General features: G+C 42.8%; 1 protein-coding gene across 1 annotated transcript in view; it reads right to left on the minus strand.

The window, feature by feature from the left end:
- Positions 1–574: 574 nt before the first annotated feature.
- trabd2b (TraB domain containing 2B) overlaps positions 575–19,525 on the minus strand; it is a 65,633-nt gene continuing 46,682 nt past the window's right edge. The window contains exons 5-7 of the mRNA XM_062394820.1: positions 4,718–4,814; positions 1,894–2,172; positions 575–1,370 (exon numbers count right to left, since the gene is read on the minus strand). Coding sequence (XP_062250804.1) covers positions 1,136–1,370; positions 1,894–2,172; positions 4,718–4,814 — 611 coding nt within the window. The 3' untranslated portion in view covers positions 575–1,135. The remainder of the gene's footprint in view (positions 1,371–1,893; positions 2,173–4,717; positions 4,815–19,525) is intronic.

Raw genomic sequence — 19,525 nt, forward strand, 5'->3', positions numbered from 1 at the left:
ATCTAAGACTTGTCTTTATTTAGTTAATCAGAGCTGTCTCTGTTGCCATCTGATTCAGACCTAACACTGGTGCTGCAGGCCCAGGTCCCTATTTCAGCTTCAACCAGCAGATGGCAGAGTGACATCACCTGCTGTCTCTTCAAAAACCCTTCTGAACCATCAACCTGACAGTTAGGCTTTATAAAGATATAATTTCTGGTTATTACCTCAACATAAGAGTTGTCTAAGTTTTTACACTTGATAAAAAAAATATTTTTTATATATACACATATCACTAAACACCGGGTTCAATAATATGCACTGGGTTTGTATATTAAATTAATTACTGGTTGACACATAATACATCCAAAAAGAGATTACAGTGGTTACTTATTAAACTAAAATGTCTTGAGACATATTTAGAATATAATTAGAATATATATCCAGAAATCACAAAGTGTGCTAGCTCTCTTCATGAGGCTGTTATTGATTTATTATATGTTTTTCTTTCAGGTTCCTGCCCATTAAGTTTAAGCCACATCATTTGTCTGCTGGACAGGAAAAAAAAAATCATTGGACACTTCATTTATTTAAATTTTCTTCAAAAAACAAGAAAATATACTCTTTTCTTCCAGGGATAATAAATATACAATATTTATTTATGAACAAAATGCACAATTTACAAAAGTGGCGACATGAGTGCGTTGCCTCCTACACAGCCTGCTAGACTCTACTCAGCTCATTTATCACGGAGTTACAGCTCTTATTAGTATGTTCTATCCTCATTTATTAATGTCAGTCTCACTTTTCTATACAGTATTACATGTTTATTAGGAAGAAGACTCCACCCCACAAACCCTTCAAATTGACGGGTCTTCTCTGTGCTATGTGTTTGTTATTCTACCGTAATACTTTCATGAGGTTTGAAGACTCCGACCACGGCTGAGAGCTTATTCCACACTTTGTCAGACTTGCCCTGAGGGGAAGGCAGCAGGATTGTCCCACCTCAGCACTCAAGTCCCAAATGAAACATTCCTCCATCCTCTTGTCTTCATGTGTTGACGGCCAATCCCTGTTTATCAGGTGCATTCCACTGCTCTGGTACGGACGCAATAGTGTCTGAGTGTTTCGCCTGTGAGATAACGCTGTCCTGTGGTCAGGAGGTAAACAGCATGTGTGATAACGTCCAGGCTAAGAGGCAGGACAGTGTGAGCGTGCCGTGGACCGAAGCTGGCTGAGCTGAGGTTGGACTGGGCGAGGTGGAGGAAGGGGGACTGGGCTGTTGCGCGGTGGCGTAGATCTCCACCAGTCTGCGCTGCTCCTGGTGGGTCAGAGGAGGGTCCACGGTCACATAGCCGTTGAGTATCCTGACATTAGGGGGCGGGGTCGTGCTGGAGGAAAGAGGACAGAAGAAGACAGGGTTTAGCCTAAAACTCCGGCTGAAACGAAATTGTACAATGGAAAGCAACAATTGTGGCAATTGATGAACTGATTTCCTATGACATTTTTAGCAAGAATTTGTAATTTACACTACTGATTTTCTTTGTCGTCTATGTTACTAAATTTAAAGTCTTTTGATTGTCGTCTGGTGTCTAAAACAGACATTTGAAGATGCCACCTTGGAGTGGAGGATATGTTTACTATTTTGACATCTGACAAGAAATTTATTGGAGTGACTATAGAGGTGTTATTATTAAAACGTCATTAGTGGCGTAACTTTATTTTTGTTGATATTTCTTTTTTTAGTCATAGTCAGATATTAATCAAATATCTACTTAAATACTTTAAAGCAAGTTTTTCTTCATAGATGAGTATCTACATCTAAGTATTAATTTTTAAGAGAATAAGAACTCATCATGTAATTCTTTTTAACCAAAAAATGACCACTGTTGATGGAAATATTAGATCTCTCACCCGTCCCCGATTCGAACCCACAGGTCACTGAAGAGACGAGGTCTGCCATGTCCGCGGTGAGCTTTGCGTGGACGCTTGTGTCGTCCAAATTCCTCCAGCTGGCTCAGACTGTCGGGGAGCAGCATGTGAGGCAGCTCCTCGTCTCCAAGTCCAGGGACGTGGTCTAAGTCTTCCAGCTCCAGCTCTGATGAACTGGTCTCCCAGCTGGTGGGATACACAGTGCTGGAGTCTGGGCTCTCATCACTGGAACCTGCTGCAGGCTCCTCGGCTGGTTTACTCCTGGAGCACAGGAAAGACAGGATAAATGAAATTAGTTTGTCCTCATTAAAAGCTTTCCTGTGATTTGTTTTACTGTATAAATCCTCGGTGTGTCACTGAAACCCTTGCGGTATAGTTAAGAAAGAGAATGTTTGTCTTTTTCAGGCCTCTGCCAGTGAATATTTTTGTTTGTGGTGCCTGACCACTTCATTACTTTTCAGTTACAGCCCCTTCTATCAAGTTCAATCAAGGATATGAACTCCAAATAGGAAGCTGAGCTCTATAAACACTGCACTGAGTGGCAGCATTACCCAACAGGCAACGTTAGAGGACGTTGTAACTCCAGTGACCGGACTGCTGCGTCAAAACTGACATCTGTCCGAAGCAGACCACCCAGAATCCCCCGGTCTACTCACAGACCTTTGCCATGCTCCTCTTTCTTCCACCCATTACTCATACTTTCTCTGCTCTTGTTCTTTCCCTGTCAGCACGAATCGAAAAATAAAATTGTGCTTCAAGGTGCATATGGGACATTGGATGTAAAAAAATGTGTTATACACGTCATGTAAGAAACAAGGAGTAGAAAGTAAAAAAAAAACGGTAAGAGGAGATTCTTATGTTGACGTCAAACTTTAGTGGTACTAAACATGATATGATGGATGGTTTCAGTCACGATTTCCACGGCTCACTCATGATTAGCATTCGTCTCATCTGCGATTGTAAATTGATGGTGTGCACGTCTGCTGCAGGCGTCAGAGACACCCATTCAGGTCTTGATGGTTTTGGTTTGGGCGATGATAACTCCAGGCCTGTGGTCAAGCTACTGTGGAGCCAAACCCAGCTCCAGTCCGCTCTGTCAGTCACTCACTCATATAATCACCCCTAAAGACCTTGTGCCAGCGGAGTCGACACACTCCAGGGCTGAGGCCACGAGCTTCCATAAACACCTCGCCTGCAGCCATCTTGCGGTGTTTTCCCTCGCCTGTCACGTCACCTTGTATCGGGGAGCTTCACAGCGTCGGCGAGCATGCACACGTGTGAGCGTGTGGTCGTGCGGTTGTGTGTGTGTGCAGCATACGTGAGTGTTTTGTGACCACAGCAAGTCAGTCCACTTGTCAGCCTTTAAAAACCAGAACCACCGGCTGAAGCCCACAGCTCTGCACGCAGGGCGGAGGGAGATAGGGAGGCTACGTTCACAGCTGTAATTTAGCAGTGAGAAGTTTGTATGAAAAAAAAAAGAGAAAAGCCCTGGCTGGTTGTTTTTACAGTTCTAAAGAGATTCCCCTTGTTGGGCCTTGTTTTTCCATTTCCACCATGATTCAAGTTGCTGTTGTTACTATTTTATAGGCCCATGGATCAACCCTGTAGGTGGAGGGGGGGCTGCCAAATGGTGCACACACAAATACACACATTCTCGTATGTTTATTCCAGTGAGGACCCTCATTGGCATTGTGTATTCCCTTGCCCCTTACCCTTATTACACTTATTCAAACTGAAACCTAAACTTAACTCTGACCTTTAGTTGACATTTGCGACAACCTAACCAGGACCTTATCCATAATCTCAACCATAGGCCAAACCTAACCTTAACTAACATTCAATTCACATCTTGCCTCTAACCCTAACCAGGTGGTGCCTCATGGGGACCAGGCTTTGGTCCCCATGAGGTCTACTGGTCCTCACAAGGTCAGTGTTAATGATGAAAAAGAAGCAACATAAATGAGTACTCACATACACACAAACACACACGTACTTATCTTATTGAGGACACTCATTGGCATAATGCATTCCATAGCCCCATACCCTAACACTAACCATCCAAATACCTAACCATAACCTCAACCATAAAACCAAGTCTTAACACTCAAACAGTCCTCACTTTCCAAAATGTCCTCACTCTGTATGATCTATGCTTAAAATGGTCCTCACTGAGATATAAGTACGCACACACACCACACACACACACACATACACACACATAGTGTAATATAAAGAGGGTTTGTTGAAGAGATGCTGCCAAGCCTCTGTGTAAGGTGTGTGAGTTTGTATGTATGTGTGTGTGCAACTCTGCAGGCCCAATACATGTGTACATGTGTATATGTGTGTGTTTGTGTTGACTACGGTAACAGTGTCTGCTGAGAACAGACAGAACCACCACTGGCAGCGCGCCGGTGGCAGGCGGCTGCTGCAGCAGGGAGGAAGGTGAGGGAGTTGATGAGCTTTCAAAAGCATTCCTGTATCAGCTGTTATTTGCTACAGAGCGCAGTTTGGACAGAGCCTCTCTCACATTTCATATTACCATAACATTATCAGACTGATGCTGGAACATAACCACACTCTTCGTTCCATTCATTATCTTGTCAGGTTGGGCGGCTGGTGGTTTGGTTTCAAAGTGTAACCTAGCTCTGACTGATTACAAACACAACGCTGTATTATTCAGCTGACATAAGTCATCATGTTACTCTCGCTGCTTTTCAGTAACATAAGTTTTTGTTTCTCTCTAACCACAGTGCTTTAATGAAATGACACGCTCTGTCATCTGTTACACTCTTCGGTGCGTACTCACTCTGCGACTGGCTCCTGGTAATCCGGGGGGGTGTGGAAGATCTCGTAACCCTCCCGCCTGAGGATGTCCAGCACGCTGTGGTTCCCCAGGAAGTGGCCTATCAGTAGACAAAACAAAAGTAACACAAAGGTCTTTAAGGCGAGTAGATAGAAGATGTTTAAACAATTTTTGGGGTGGTCTCAGATTTATTCTCTTTCAATAGTTTAAACCTCAACTATGATTCATAGTAAATCATCCATCCATCCATTCATAATCTATCCTGCTCATGGACAGGTCACAAGTGCATCACAGAGTTGTTTGTCTCTGTATGTTGTTCCTGCAAAACTCTGGTAACCTGTTCAGGATGTGACCCAACAATGTCAGGAGGGATTGGCTCCAGATGAACCCCCACAACCCTCAAAGATAAAAGATGGACACTATAACACGCATATTGTCTTCTCAGGAAGTGGCATGGTGGAGGCACAGATAGAAGAACGTTACCACACATGGTTTCAGCAGATTGTGGCAGTGACAGTAACTGCCGTAGAGTGAGGAAAGTAAGAGGATTATTGAGGATCTGTAAGATAGCAGGGACTCTTGAAATGTAAGTTCACTCATCATGCAGTAGACCCACTTGATGCTCTGTAATGACCCCTCATTGTCGACACTCAACCTCCCACCCGCCCTCCACCTCTCTCTACTTTTCCTTCACCTCCTACACGATTCTTTGAGACCAACATCAAACATGCGGGTCCGATCCCCACGCTGATGAAAGCCGTTTTTTTATTTCCACCATTAGCCGATAATCCTGTGCGTCACTCAACCCAGAAATAAGCTGTAATGTACCCTGACATCACAACCTACTACACACACACACCCTGACGGCAGTGTTCATATTTGAAGTCTCACATATACACAAACCTACACATGCAAAGAATTTGCACACACTCACGCAGGAATTCAAACGCTCACACACCTCAGCTCTCTCCTGCAGCTTATTAACAACACGTTGACAATATTCAAGTCTCTTGCTTGCTTTTTTGGGGGGTCAGGCCCCTCTGCTTCCACTCAGCTCCTCGCCCCTGCCAGTTTTATCATGATAATGTTCCTGATCATTCCTGAAAGTCAAAGAAAAAGGCACGCGGTGTTATACTTTCTTGGCAGCCCAGTTCAAAGGCTGCGCTTGAGAGGCTGCCGAGTGAGGGGAGGCTTCTAACAACAGTGTCGGCAAGATGAGATGGGATTACAAAGAGGGGAGAGTGTGAGGTTCTGACTGAGTAAAGGTGTGTGTGTGTGTATGTGTGTGCATGTGTGTGTTGTTATGTATGCTGAGTAATTATCATCATAAAATGGGCACAGAAGTTGACATATTTCTTTTAGGAAACCAAAGTACGACAACTGCAAGTGATCTGTTAGAGTTCAAACTAGATCCCTTAATGGGGGGGAAAAAGAAAACCGTGAAGAGACAAAAATGCTCTTTGGATGTTAATGCTGGTGAATGAATGAATGAAGCATAATAACTATGTATATTTATTCACCTTTTATTTGGCATCATAGACTGTTTGTGCGAATGGACGATACAACTGCTCCCCAAAAGTGAAGCCAAAGCATCTTAAGTGGGAGGAAGTGTAGATGCATGGTCCATCTTTATAATCTGCGTCTGGCCCCCTTATCAGGCTAATTGTTATTTCTGAGAAAAAATGTACTCTCAAAAATTGTCACACAACACAAATGCATGCCCAATTCCTCCTCTCTCCCCATCTGTAACATTCTTCCCTCTTTCTTTCATCCCTCTCTCCTGGGGCTTGAGTCAGCTCATTCAGCGAACGCATGCTGACGGATCCAACCCCCTCATATCTGTGTCAAGCAGCTATTTCATTAATTTCTGGGGGAGAAGAAGAACACCTCTTGTGTGTTCACCGGGCGTGAGGTCAAGCTGACTGTTTGATGGGCTGACTTGATTTCCTCCACTCGGCTGTTACGAATAGCACACACCAACTGTCTGTCTGTGTTTGTGGGTGTGTGTGCTAGTAAGATAAAAATGCAGTTTGCCGTCAGCACATGGTTTTCATTTCTGAGACACACCTTCCGTAAATCTCAGATTCAGTAAACCTTCCATCTGCTGGGTATTTTTTTTTCACGATAGACTTCATTTTTAATTCTCAGATCCTGTAAACAAGCCCCCACTCTCTCCAAACAACTCGCAGGGTTAGAAAATGCTTCGAGTGTATGATTCTCTGAAAAAAATGTTCATTCATTAATCTTACAACTGTGGTTTGTGTGTTGTTTGTTCCTGTGTATTTTGTCGATTGTCCTTAGTGTGTGTGTGGGTGAGTGACTGGGTACAGACATAATAGCTCTTTTCCGTTTGTGTGTGTGTGTGTGTGTGTGTGTGTGCGTGTGTGTGTGTGTGTGTGTGTGTGTGTGTGTGTGTGATAAAGGCCGGGTCGCAAAGTGTTTGTTTGTGGCGTATCCAGTCAGTAAACAGTGTGGTGCTTCTGAAGCAGAGAGCATGCCCAACAAACCACCTCAATTAGCAGAGATATAATGAGAGGTCACACAACTCTTAATTGCGCCCCCTGCTGCTGGGGGAGCTCAGACGCTGAATGCATAGGTAGTACACTGTAAAACATGCTGCTGCTGCTGTGTGGAAAAAAATCATCTCTGTTTGGTCTGCATGTTGTTGTTGAAAAAAACAACCCAAAGAAGAACCATTCAGTATTGGTGCTGAAACAGATTAGGCTGCAGACTTTCACCTTCTTTACAACAATGCAAATAAGAGTGTCTGAATAATTAATGGTCCTTGAGGAAATAAAAAATCAGGCATGTTTTACAGACTGATAAATAAGAGTGTGTGAAATGAGGCTCAAGTGAATTTAAATGAGGTCTAATAAGGTGACTTTTCGCCAGCGCCAATTTTACTTACAACAGCAATATATAACCTTTTATGTGAACATGAATGTAATTTGAAAGCCTGTATTTCTGGTGTCACATGACAGTTTCCTGAGCCAAATAAAGAGGCTTCCATCAGGAACAAAGACAAATAAAATATCCGCAATGTCCAAATGCTACATAACATACTGATTACATAGTCTTTCTACTACTCTACTTTTCTTTCCTACTAAAAGACTAAAATATAAAATGGACCCCAGGACTTTTGAATGTCACTGCCAATTAAGCTTATCAAAGAGAAATCACATTGTTATTACAGAGCCTTAATACTTATTGTTTCTTTGTTCAACGTCCTGTGAGAGCTTTATCGGCACCATCTGCAAATTGTCCCGATGTTTTGCAGCTGTGAGCTGCTCCTCTTTTCCCATGATTAATGTTTTTATTATCATGCTCAGGCACACAGAGCTCTTGGTTAAGGGTTAAGGGGAAAATATTATGGTCTATGTTGTTCAATACTGAAAAAGTCAAAAGTGTCTTGAGGAATTGGACTTGATGTCTTTACTTACTTATTAATGTTCATGCTGAACTTATGGCGTTAACCTCGATCTCCAGTGTCAAAGTCCTGCTGCTTATTTCCATTATCCCGAACCCTAACTAAACCCTCAAACCTCCAGTGCCTCAAACTCCTACAATAAAAACTCTAACTACCCATTTAACATAATCAAAGCAGTGATTATGTTTTCATTCGGATGCATTTGGCAAATATTCATATATGAGACAGTATTTATTGTACTGTTGTTCAGTTGGACACTCAAACATTTTTAAAGTATCTGAGTGTACTTGATTATTATTTTCATAATCATCATAACCTGCTTACAATTAATATGTAGAAATTGAATCAGAACAGAACAGAGCTTCAAACTTCATCATTACTTATATCCCGGTGGTTATTCTAACAAGTGATCTATGGCTCACGCTGAGGCTATGACAGGAACAACAGTACTTGTGGTCTTGTGGCCTCAAACCACTTTCACGCATCATCCATTTTGTTTCTGCCAGTGGGCTGTCATCACTCTAATAAAGCAGATATAGCCTATTATATAAAACATTTAGATCCTTGAAAATACAATTAAATGATTATGTAGAAGCAAGCGTGACTTTTTGTAGTGTGCACTTCCTTAAGGTGGGTTCCCCTTCCTGTGGCTCCTGAGTTAATGACTCATTAATGACTCAGCCCGGATTTTTCCAAACAGTAGCAACGCACTGCGCTCCACCTCTTCCTTTGTCCGTCTTTGTTTACTGTTGCATCCTCTTGTTTCTACCTCTTATCTTTCCAGACTTAATTATCCTCCCTGGTTGTCTGGGTGTCACTGTAGTTATGTTTTCCATCATCTACGTGTTTTTGTCTTTTCTCTCTCCATGGAATTGTTTGTGAGTGCATGTGTGTGTCCGCACCATGTCTCTAGGGCTGCCACCCATGCAGACTTGACTCCATCCATGTCAACACCTCTTTTCTCACATCAATCTTGAGTCTCTACCCCTCCTTTCTTTTCTTTGTAGCCCCCTTTTCCCTCTCTCCATCACTTTCTCATTGTCCTCCTCATCCCTCCCTTTCTGTCCCCTTGCACTATCCATCCCCCTTTCTCTCCATCCCCTTCGATATCCTCCTGGGACGACGACCCTCGACACGCAGAGAGATGCTGACAGCAGGAAGAGAGGGGATAAATGGAAACACAGCAAGCATTTGGCAAGGGAGATTGATCCAAAAATGTTAAAAGCGAAACACACAGGAAGATAATTGAGTTATTTTTTAGTTTTTGTAAAAACAAACGTGTTTGCAATTACACAGTGTAAACAATGGATCAGCTGATACGCACTAGTGGTTTGAAAAAAAAAATCCCACATGGCCGGCGAGCAGACCACCTCATATGAGAATTACAAAAACACTCAAAAGAGGATGAGAGAATAGAGGAGGGAGGAGATCGCAACTTAGTGGTGGAGTGAATAAAAACAGAGAGGAAGAAAGAAAAGAGGCGGTAGATGGACACTAGCCAGCGGAGAAAGAGAGGGAGCGCAGATGCAGAGTGTGACCGGAGGGCGAGAAGGTTTGCGCTGTAGTACACCCTACAACCGGCAGGAATGCATGCTGGGTACTGTTGCTACATCGTGGAGCAATCAAACACAAGCTGTTGCCTCTGAGCCAGTTGAACAACAGATGAAAGAGAGATGCAAGGATGAGGTATAAAAAAATGAGAGAGAGAGAGAGAGAGAAGAGAGAGAGAGAGAGAGAGAGAGAGAGAGAGAGAGATGCAGTGATGAGAGAAACCCATCAACAGAGAGGAAAAAATACAAATCTAGCCCACCACTTTATGGTTGACACGGGCGTGTTCCTCTTTAGATTTGTTTGGAAATGTGCACACAGGCTGAGATAATGGAGAAACGTCTCCTCGTCGCCATGTGTTTGTGAATGTGTATGAATAAGGGCGCATGTGTCCAACTGGTGACAAATTGAAGGAAAAGCTAACATGTAGGGTGATGGACCACCATGGACCATTAGCCTCAGCGCTCCTCTGCATAGGTTCTGAACTCCACTGGAGTGATGAACCTCATCTGGTGTTTTGATGATGGCAATGGGAAACACTGGCTCATATGTCCGTCCACATCCTCCCATTGTTATTTAATTGATCATAATTATTTAATTCTAAGGTCTAAAAAAGAACATATGTGTAAAGCGTGGATTACACAGGGTGTTTGTGTGCTCGAGTGCAATCTGCGTTGGATACATTTGCTGTAACAATAGGTTTCTGTGCGTTTGTGTGCCCAAAAGGCCCCAGCAACTGTAGCTTTATAGGAGGGGGCTCATAGCAAATGGTCCGTTGAGTTGAAATCTATTGATTGCCAAACTGGCCATAGTCAGCACCAGTGCACTTTGAAAGCCCTTCTTTTCAACTGCCCATGCTACGCAATGACAGTTTAATAGAAACAAACTTCAAGACTGGCACAGAATGCACAATAAAAGAAACTATGATATTGTGCGTGTCTTATTTCCCCAAATTATACGACACACTTAGGTACAGACCTCAGGAGGAAACCATCTCATGGAAAAACATTTTTAGTCAGATGGCAGTTAGCTTGTTGTACTTGGGCATAATGTGCCAAAAAAAACTACACAAAACTCATAATATTTAGGATTTAACCCAAGAGCCACCATAACACAAACAAAGGGCGGTGGAAGGCTTTGCGCGGAACCCAACGGCCAGCACAGCACAAACCACTTTCTATCTAAAAGGGCCTCCACTCCATCCATCCATCCATTGTCTTTCACTTATCGAGCCAAGTGAAATTTCCAGATGTCCCTCTGTCTAGCCCCACTTTCCGACTCACCTTGGGGTCCCTCCAGCAAGTTATGGGGCTACTCTCGAGGCATCATGACTTGATGCCTGAACCACTTCAACTGTCCAACTGTCCAAGAGCCTACACTCATCAATAACATTAAGGTACTAACATGCTTAATATGGAAGCATCTGCATTTGCTTCAATTTTAGTCATGCAATCAGGTTTTTCTTTTAGTCATCTTCTAATGTACCAGGCAGTATGTGTGTGCCATGTGTCTAGTGTATTTGTGTGTGTGTGTGTTTACATTATGTTTAATAGAGGAAAGTGCCTCCCTGATGTATCATGCGTATCACTGCCGCTCACCATATGAGTAATGCAGCAAAGATTTGAATAAGGTCAGCATCCCTGCTCCTGGCTGTGCATTTCCATTTACAGTTTTACAGAGCTGGGATCCCTTTATAAATCACCCAGAAGCCTTTGGATTAACAGAGCGGAGCTGGGGATACAACTACCTCCATTGCCTCAGAAATGGTTGAACCATTGCCTTGAAAACAGGAGTGTAGATCTAAAAAGGCAGGATGCTAAATTCCACCTCTCAGCCCAGTTCTAGATTTGTAGAAAGGGAATAACAGCAGCTTGGAGTCTTTCCTCTCACCCCTTCACATTTCTTAATCCTCATCTCCATAATGACTTCACTTGCCATGCATGCAATACAAGGTCCTAGAGTCTCCCTGCTCCGCTCTGAGGTGTTCTGAGCGACAGCTGTTGACATGCAGGTTCTGGTCAAATACAAAGATCAAGAGAAGTGCAAGGGGGATCATTTCCAGAGGCCGACGGCTGCATGTGGTGGACCTGACACCCGTCCATGTCCGAGAAGGCTGGAGGGTGGGCTCAGTGGTTTTATGGCGAGAAGCTTTAAAGTGATTCCCCGAGTTTAAATATTTAGACTGCGTGAGCTCGTGCTGCAGTCCGTAAAGCCCTCCTGGTGGGCAGAGAGAAAGTGGTGTGGCGTAGGTGGAATATCAAGGTGGAAAGAAATGGAGACAGGAAGGGAGGTGAGCTGCACCTAAAGTGAAGCTAACAGCATTAAGTGAAAATCGCCCCCATTGTTTGTTTTTATTCCCGGCAGATGTGGTCATCTCTCGTGCTGGGGACAAGGAGATTATAGGGAGCAGCTGGTCAACTGGAGGAGAAAGACGTCTTTCTCTTGGACACTCACACGTAATGGAAGACGCTGTGGTGTCCTCACAGAGCTCTGTCTCACGGTCTTTATCTTTCCGTCAGTAAATATATACTCTCCTCTATCCTTCAACTGAAGTTCAAAGTTTTCATTTGAGGAGATAGAAAAGACTCACACATTTCCTGTTATTCCAAAACTTATGTGCACGCCAGCTATAGGATACAATTTCTCAAAGATGGTGTCTGTCATTTAATCACACTGATGAATGTCCAAGTGCTACTTTTCCCAGTAAGTTTGGTTTTAAATAGGTATCCGTTGCTATAAAAAGGGAGTGCAACATGATGATTGACAGCTGGGAGTGACTCGTGATTGGTTGAGCATGTGTATCGGCGGGACATCGATATACCAGCAGTCCATCCCCCAATCACTGCAGTGCAGATTCTGGCTTCAAATGTGCAAACTGGCACTGGTCATATCCAGGATATTGTGGCTTTATTTCTGGACAGTTGGAGGAAGTTGAGAAGCGTCGTTCATCTTTACTTGCAGCTGCACGCAGCGTGAGCTACGCAATGGAACCACAAAGCAGTCTGGCATGCAGCGCAAGACGTCACCCCAATCAAACTGAATGGGCAGTGTTTCCGCTGAAGCCTAATAAGTGTGAACCCTGCGTGAAAGGAGTGCATTTTGTGCAATGTCTCGGTCTGGTGTGTGTGTGTTTGACATTCGACAAGCTTTGAGTAAATGTACGTATGTGCATGCTTGTGTGTCAATACGTGTTTGTGTTCCTGAAGGTGTGTGTGTGTGTTTGTGTGGTCCTGGTATTTGTCATGTTGTGGGGACCTAAACCTGTTTACTAACATTACGGGGACGTGTCTTCCTTATGGGGACGAGTGCAAATAATGTAAAGAATTCAAATTTAAAGCAGAAGATGTGTTTAAGTTCATATTACATTAAAGTTAGGTTTAGGTTATGGTTGGAGTAAGGGTGATTATGGTTAGGCAAGTACTAACTATGTTTAAGTTTAAGAAATAAAGTTATGTCCTCTGAAGTCATGGAGAAATGTCTGTATGTGTGTGCGTGTGTGTGCTGGCAGTCACCAGAGTTTTACAGCAGTGGTTCCTCAGGACCAGGGGGAGAGCAGCTGGTTTTCATTCTAACCATTTAATCTGCACTTTATTCACACCTGGTACAACAGGTGAATGAAATTAACTACCACGCAGGAAACGCAGCACCAAGAAGTGGGCCTTTGTGTTCTTGTATTCTCCGCTCCACATACTTTCTGCTGTGTGCACGTCGGCCAATTTCAGAGCTCAGAGGATCAAAGCGAGCAGGACTGAAGTCTCCATGTGTTTATGAAATGTAGCATTAAGGTTATTGGCTCTAAATAAGGTATGAGATGTTCTAATGAAGTGTGTAATCCTTGAACAAGCTAACAGTCTACACTGATTTCATTAAAGCAGGGAACCCGACCAGTTTAACTAAGAGTTACCATAAGACGATGCCCATGCAAACTCAAAGAGTTACATTTCTGCACAACTACAAAACAACGTAAGTGTACATGAGCATTGTGTTAGTGCTAATTCTGTGGCTACAGTATTTGAGGGGTATGTGTGATACCCGGGGCTCAGAAACTAAACATTTTTAAATTGTTTTAAAAGTAGTGAAAATATGTAACGTGGGTAAAAGACAGATCTAACTTATGTAAGAAAGAGAAAGTCATGAATGCAGATATAGCATAAATATTAACTGTCACTTTAATGTAAAACTAATTGAGTTTTTGTGGTGTTCATGTTGAATATGATTTTTTAAATATTTTTTAAGAATTGAAAAACAGCTGCATTAAATTTTAAATCATATTGATTTGTATATAAGCTACAATAGATGCCTAATGCAATAAAAACAAAAAAATATATCTGTAATAAACTGGAATGTTAGGCTGAACATTTTCAATCTCAGATACTTTTATACAATGAGACAACATTTTGTCGGTCTGAGATGCAGCCTGCTTCATTTAAACAGTTACAACAACAGACTGTCAAGAGAATTTATGTTTGTTCTGTGGACAGACTGCACAAGCAGATATGCTGATGGAAAAACTGTTTAAGGGGCAAGAACATGTGGAAATTTGTTGGTTTTCTGTTACTTGAGTGAAACTTAACTTTTTTGTACATAGAAAACAGGACATACATGAATTTAAATGCCGGCCAATACATATGTGTGACAACGTGCACTGCAGAAGAGATATTTCACCTTAATGGACAGTGAGACAGGATGGAAGTAGGCCGACGGGACCAAAGAACTGAATGATACGCAATGAGACACATCACTGCAGCAAAAAACACACTATAGGCCAAACCACACTCCTGTTAAATATAAATCTAAATGCGTGCTAGGCTCAGACTGTCATTTGGAAAGCACTAATATCTCTAAATCTCTTCCTCTCGATCTGTCTTCTCCACCGAGCAAAGCGCAACACATGACGCACACATGGTATCTCCGTCACTTCGTAAAAGGCTCTGTGCGACGGGGAGGACGGCACGAGGAGACGCCGGAGCGAGGGATGGCGTCAGTTGAATAAGTGCGAGACAGCAACAGATGGAGAGAGAGAGACAAATTGAGAAGACCAGAGAGATAGCAGCGAAAAAAACAGACTGACTGCGTGGAGGGCAGGGAAGTAAAGACAGAAAGACAGACAGACACAGACAGGGAAAAGGGCTGAGAAAAGCAGATATGCAGTAAGAGGATGAGCCACAGAGACAAAGTGACATGCACGCCAGGCAGACTCTCTCCCTCAGTCATCACTTCAACACCACAACACCACAAGCGACTGAAAAACACATGGTCCCGCTCTGCCTGCACAATGATGCTATTATGGGCCTGCGCCGGTTAACATGCGCTCAAAAATCAACTTTCGCCGGAACGGACCCAAAGTGGATCCGACTTGTAAAACAAACAATGGTACATGTGTATCTTTTTGACAGTAACTGCTCTTTTTAGCGATAAATATCTCTGCGGATCATCTGACTTTGTGTCGCAAACACACATAAACACACGTGCGAGTGTGTACGTGTGTGAAGTGGTGTCTAGGCCCAGGCAGCGGGAGGAAATTCCATGGGATGTTTTCAATAAGAGCGGGCAGCGGCTGCCAGAGAACTGGCAAATGAGAACCTGCTGAAGCACACCACAGAGCTCCAGCAGCAAACTGCCTCACCCTCACAGCGACCACCCCCCCCCCACACACACACACACAGACACACACACAGACAAACATGCACACACACTCCACAGCACAAATGATCATTTACTCGTTTGTAAAGGTAACTGTATGTTAATTTGTTTGTCATTGACTGGCGAATGAGCGAGCGATTGACGACTGACTGTGTTTACAGCAAAGCGCTACATGTGCAGACAGTTTGTCTGCCGGCTCACTGCTGGTGCTGCTGTGTCGTTTTGTGCGAGGGGGAAATAGTGATGCGTTCACTTGGCCTCACTACGACTACGTCATGCTATGGTGGATGTCTGTGATTGGTCCCCATTACATAAAACTGATAGTAATCGTGAACAGCAGTGACCACAGCTACCACAGTTTCAAGGAGGAGGATGAGACACCGTGAGGACATGAAGGGAAAGACGATGGAAAGGCTGAATTACTTTTTGTTATAAATATTCATTTAGGGACAAAGCCTTAACTCACTTCAGACACAAAATAAATTTTCCAAATTTCCAGACTTTCTTCTACGCTAAATAGCTTACTGGTTGTATTGTTACGTATATAATCATGTAGTATCTAATTTCAGAAAATATTAAACTACAGAAAAATACTTGGAAGATGGACGGTATGACGGTTCCTCAAACGTGAAGCCAATGCTTCACAATCGCCCCCTGGTGGCTGAGATGGGACATGGACCAAATGAGCACGTCAAATGTAAATGTTTAATAATCCATCTTTATAAGACAAGTGATTAGACAGTGAGACTGAACAATGTATTTCATTTTTCAGCTTGAAATTAAATAAGGGCTTAATAGATGTTAACAGCTGAAAGAAGCTGCCGGTTACCCCTTTATTCATTTGATGCAAGGCCTATTAAAAAAAAGCTGAGTCTGGGAGTTAATGAGGAATTGCAGACTGACGATAATATAAACTCAGTTCTTACAAATTCAACTATTCAGAAAATATTCTGAATTACTGACTGGAATATGACTGTTGACTGAGTTGCTGCTGTAGGCCATTGAAATGTTGGCCCGGCAGCCGGCTCCTGTGAGAGGGTTATACTGCTCAGTCACTCTCTTTTATACTGTCTGGAGTAATTAAATTGTGCCTGCTGGAGCTCATTTACCCTATACCTCTGTAATTTGTTATAATAACCTGTGGTGAAAGTGAAGGAAAAACTCTGTAACAACACGTGTGTGCATGCACATGTGCAGGATAAAGGGGGAAGCGGGGGGGGGGGGGCAGAGAAAAAGAGAATGAAATGGTTTTAAGGGAGGACAAAAGAATGCATTTGAGCACATACAAGTACTTATGCTGCAGGAAGGTGTAGGTGTGCACTGAGAGGAAAAGGGGAGGCTGGTAAGTAACGTGCTGAGCTGAGCAGAAATGGATTTCCTGCCTGAACCACTTTATACACACGTCGTATAGTTTAATTACCCTTTGCAAAAACTCCTGGATTGAACTACGACATCGGTAACTCTAGAGGGCCCTGACCTGAGCGCTGCCCCGGCTCTTTCCCGACAGTCCTGTTTTCCTTCTGCGCGCTGGACAAGGTTCAGACTGGAAATGAAGGGGTCCAAGGCAAAAACAGCCCGAGTGGCCGTTAACATTTAGCTGTTGTGTGGAAAGAAATGCAACCAGAAAAACACAAAAACAGCCACCTGACGTACACATGAAAGGACACACAAACAGATGGTTACAGTCACAGAGCGACCGTGAGCCTGTCTGACTCAGCGCAAGGATCCAAAAAAAGTTCCCCAGTCCCACATTATGCTTATTCCATTTAAAAATTCATGAGAATGAGCCATACATCTACGAGCCCGCTGCCTACACTCACACATGTCATTTTAATGTGATTTTTGAGATCTGACCATAAAGATTGGATTTTATGTGATCACATTATTCTACGCCCACATTTGGACTGGAAACGGCTGTAATTCATGTCCCTGAGCTGTATTTACTTTAAATGTCTGGATAGTCTTAACGCTCACACTTTCTGTCCATTTTTATTCCTCTTCATTACTCAAAGTGTGCACCGTTGTTAGATTATAATCATGCTCATTTTTCCAACGCAGGCAAGAAAACCTTGAAGAGCAATGAGCGCGCATTTCTGGGAGTCCAGGCCGTCACTTAATCCGACTTGGCATCGCTGGATGTTAAAATTTCATGCTTCATTATGGCCAATGAGAAACTGGGACCAGCGGGGACAGTTACAGGACCGTAAAGACATGAGTCAGTGTCCTAAAGACAGAAATAAGAGAAGGGGGAAAGGGTTTGTGATTACACCATGGAGAGACTTCATTAAGCCTGACTTATTAATCCCTAAGTATCTTGATTTTGAAAAATCTGCATCTAGAGACATGTATAGCATTAATCAAACAGGACAAATAACCTTTTTTCTTTAATCAGAGACACAACTTAGGTCTATCCAATGAAGTTCCTTTCTCTACTTTATGTGTATGTCTTTGCAGGTGTATAGAAACTAATCGGAAGGGATATGGCAAATTAAGTTAGACAGTTGTTAAACTTACTGGCACAACAATAGTTCAGGAGGAATAAATTGAGGAAAATAACGTGTAGTTTAGATAATAGACAGATTTGTTTGTCACTAGTAAATTGTGTGGATGCTCAAATTGCCCCCTGAATGCCTTTACTGAGACTTGTGTTTACACCATGTATCTGTTTGAGATATCTGGGCCTTCAACTCTCCTTGTCTTTGTCATTAAAACCGAACCATGGACTGTATATGAAGTCAGGCCACATGACAGCTCCCCAAAAGTGACCTGGTGGCTGGCTGCAGTATTTGTCATAAAACTTCTCCATGTGAGTGGATGGAACATGGACCAAATCAATAAGTCAAAATACACATCAAATAACTTATTTCTCAAAGACTTTGGAATTTTTCCAGTAAGTTTGGTTTTACTTAGTTATTTTATGCTTTAAAAAATCTGGTTAAAATTAAGAAATTAGAATCAAAAGAGAATGATTTAAAATGCTTATGTGCTGGTATGGAGGCACCTAACATCTCCCACTGGTATGTGAATAAGTACTGAATGCATGATTAAGTATGAATCTGGGTATAAGCCTGTGTGTGTGCATGTGTTTATGCATGCAGCGGGCCTATAACTGTAGTGGTTCCTATCACCTCACACTCGCTGTCAGTTCTCTCTCACACGAAGCTGCAGCCTGTAGGTGACCTGACACATATGTTCACCTCCCGTCTATCCAGACCAGGTTGGACACACAGGGAAGCAAACACACAGCTGTTGTGTCAAGGGCAAACGTTTGAAGGAGGCCAACCTGGAGAACATGAGGCTGCATGAGAACGGATTTTAATGGTGAAATGTCCTATTAGGCTGAATAAGTCCCTGCTGGTTCACTTCAAATCCTACATATGGGAGGAACCTGTCTGTCTGTATTTCAAAAACCTTGTCAATTCAATCGACTTCAAACTTGCCGGCTGTTTTGCTTGTGACCCGAAAGAAAAAAGTTTTTTGGACTAACAGAAAATGGTGAAACTGAACTATGAGGCAACAGCAGCTCCATCACAATTAACAACGAATACACCAAGTTGTGACATGAGTTTATCCAAGAACAACATTCATCTATTCATTTATTTATCTGACCTTCTTTCCATTTAGTAGTCACCTGACCTTTGCCTTGCCTTTTCCTGTATGTATTAATATGATGTTGTATTTTTCTATTCCTTTATGTAGTCTGCGTTGGCTGTTGGCAGTTCACATTTCAGATATTTGCTGGTGGAAATGTGAACATGCCAGAAGATCAACTGTGCTTTTGTTGCAAAGCCAAACCTGGAGGACATGTGCAGCAGCGTTTTGGAGATCTCCCATCTTGGTCATATGCTGCTCATACTCCAGATGCAGTGTTCGCTCCGGGGAACAACATCTCCTCAAGTCGCACTTTTGAGGCATGTAAACACTCTGGTTTGTATAAAACTGTAAATTTGTTTGACTTTACCAATGTCATAAAATGAAATAAAATGTTCTCATCAAATGTTGGAGACATATGATGAGTTTACTCCTGCATTGCAAGAGGACACGACTGTGTCATTGCAGGTAGTGCTCATGCTGGACCCACAGAAGTGCTGTGTGGAGTGTGAGGCTGTTTGGGGAATGCTTTCTAGAAACCTGGAAGCTGGATTAACACAGTCCATACCGGAGTACAGCGCTGCATCATTTTCATTAGGAAA

This window comes from Platichthys flesus, chromosome 9 (genome assembly GCF_949316205.1).
Source record: "Platichthys flesus chromosome 9, fPlaFle2.1, whole genome shotgun sequence".
Classification (NCBI taxonomy): Eukaryota; Metazoa; Chordata; class Actinopteri; order Pleuronectiformes; family Pleuronectidae; genus Platichthys; species Platichthys flesus.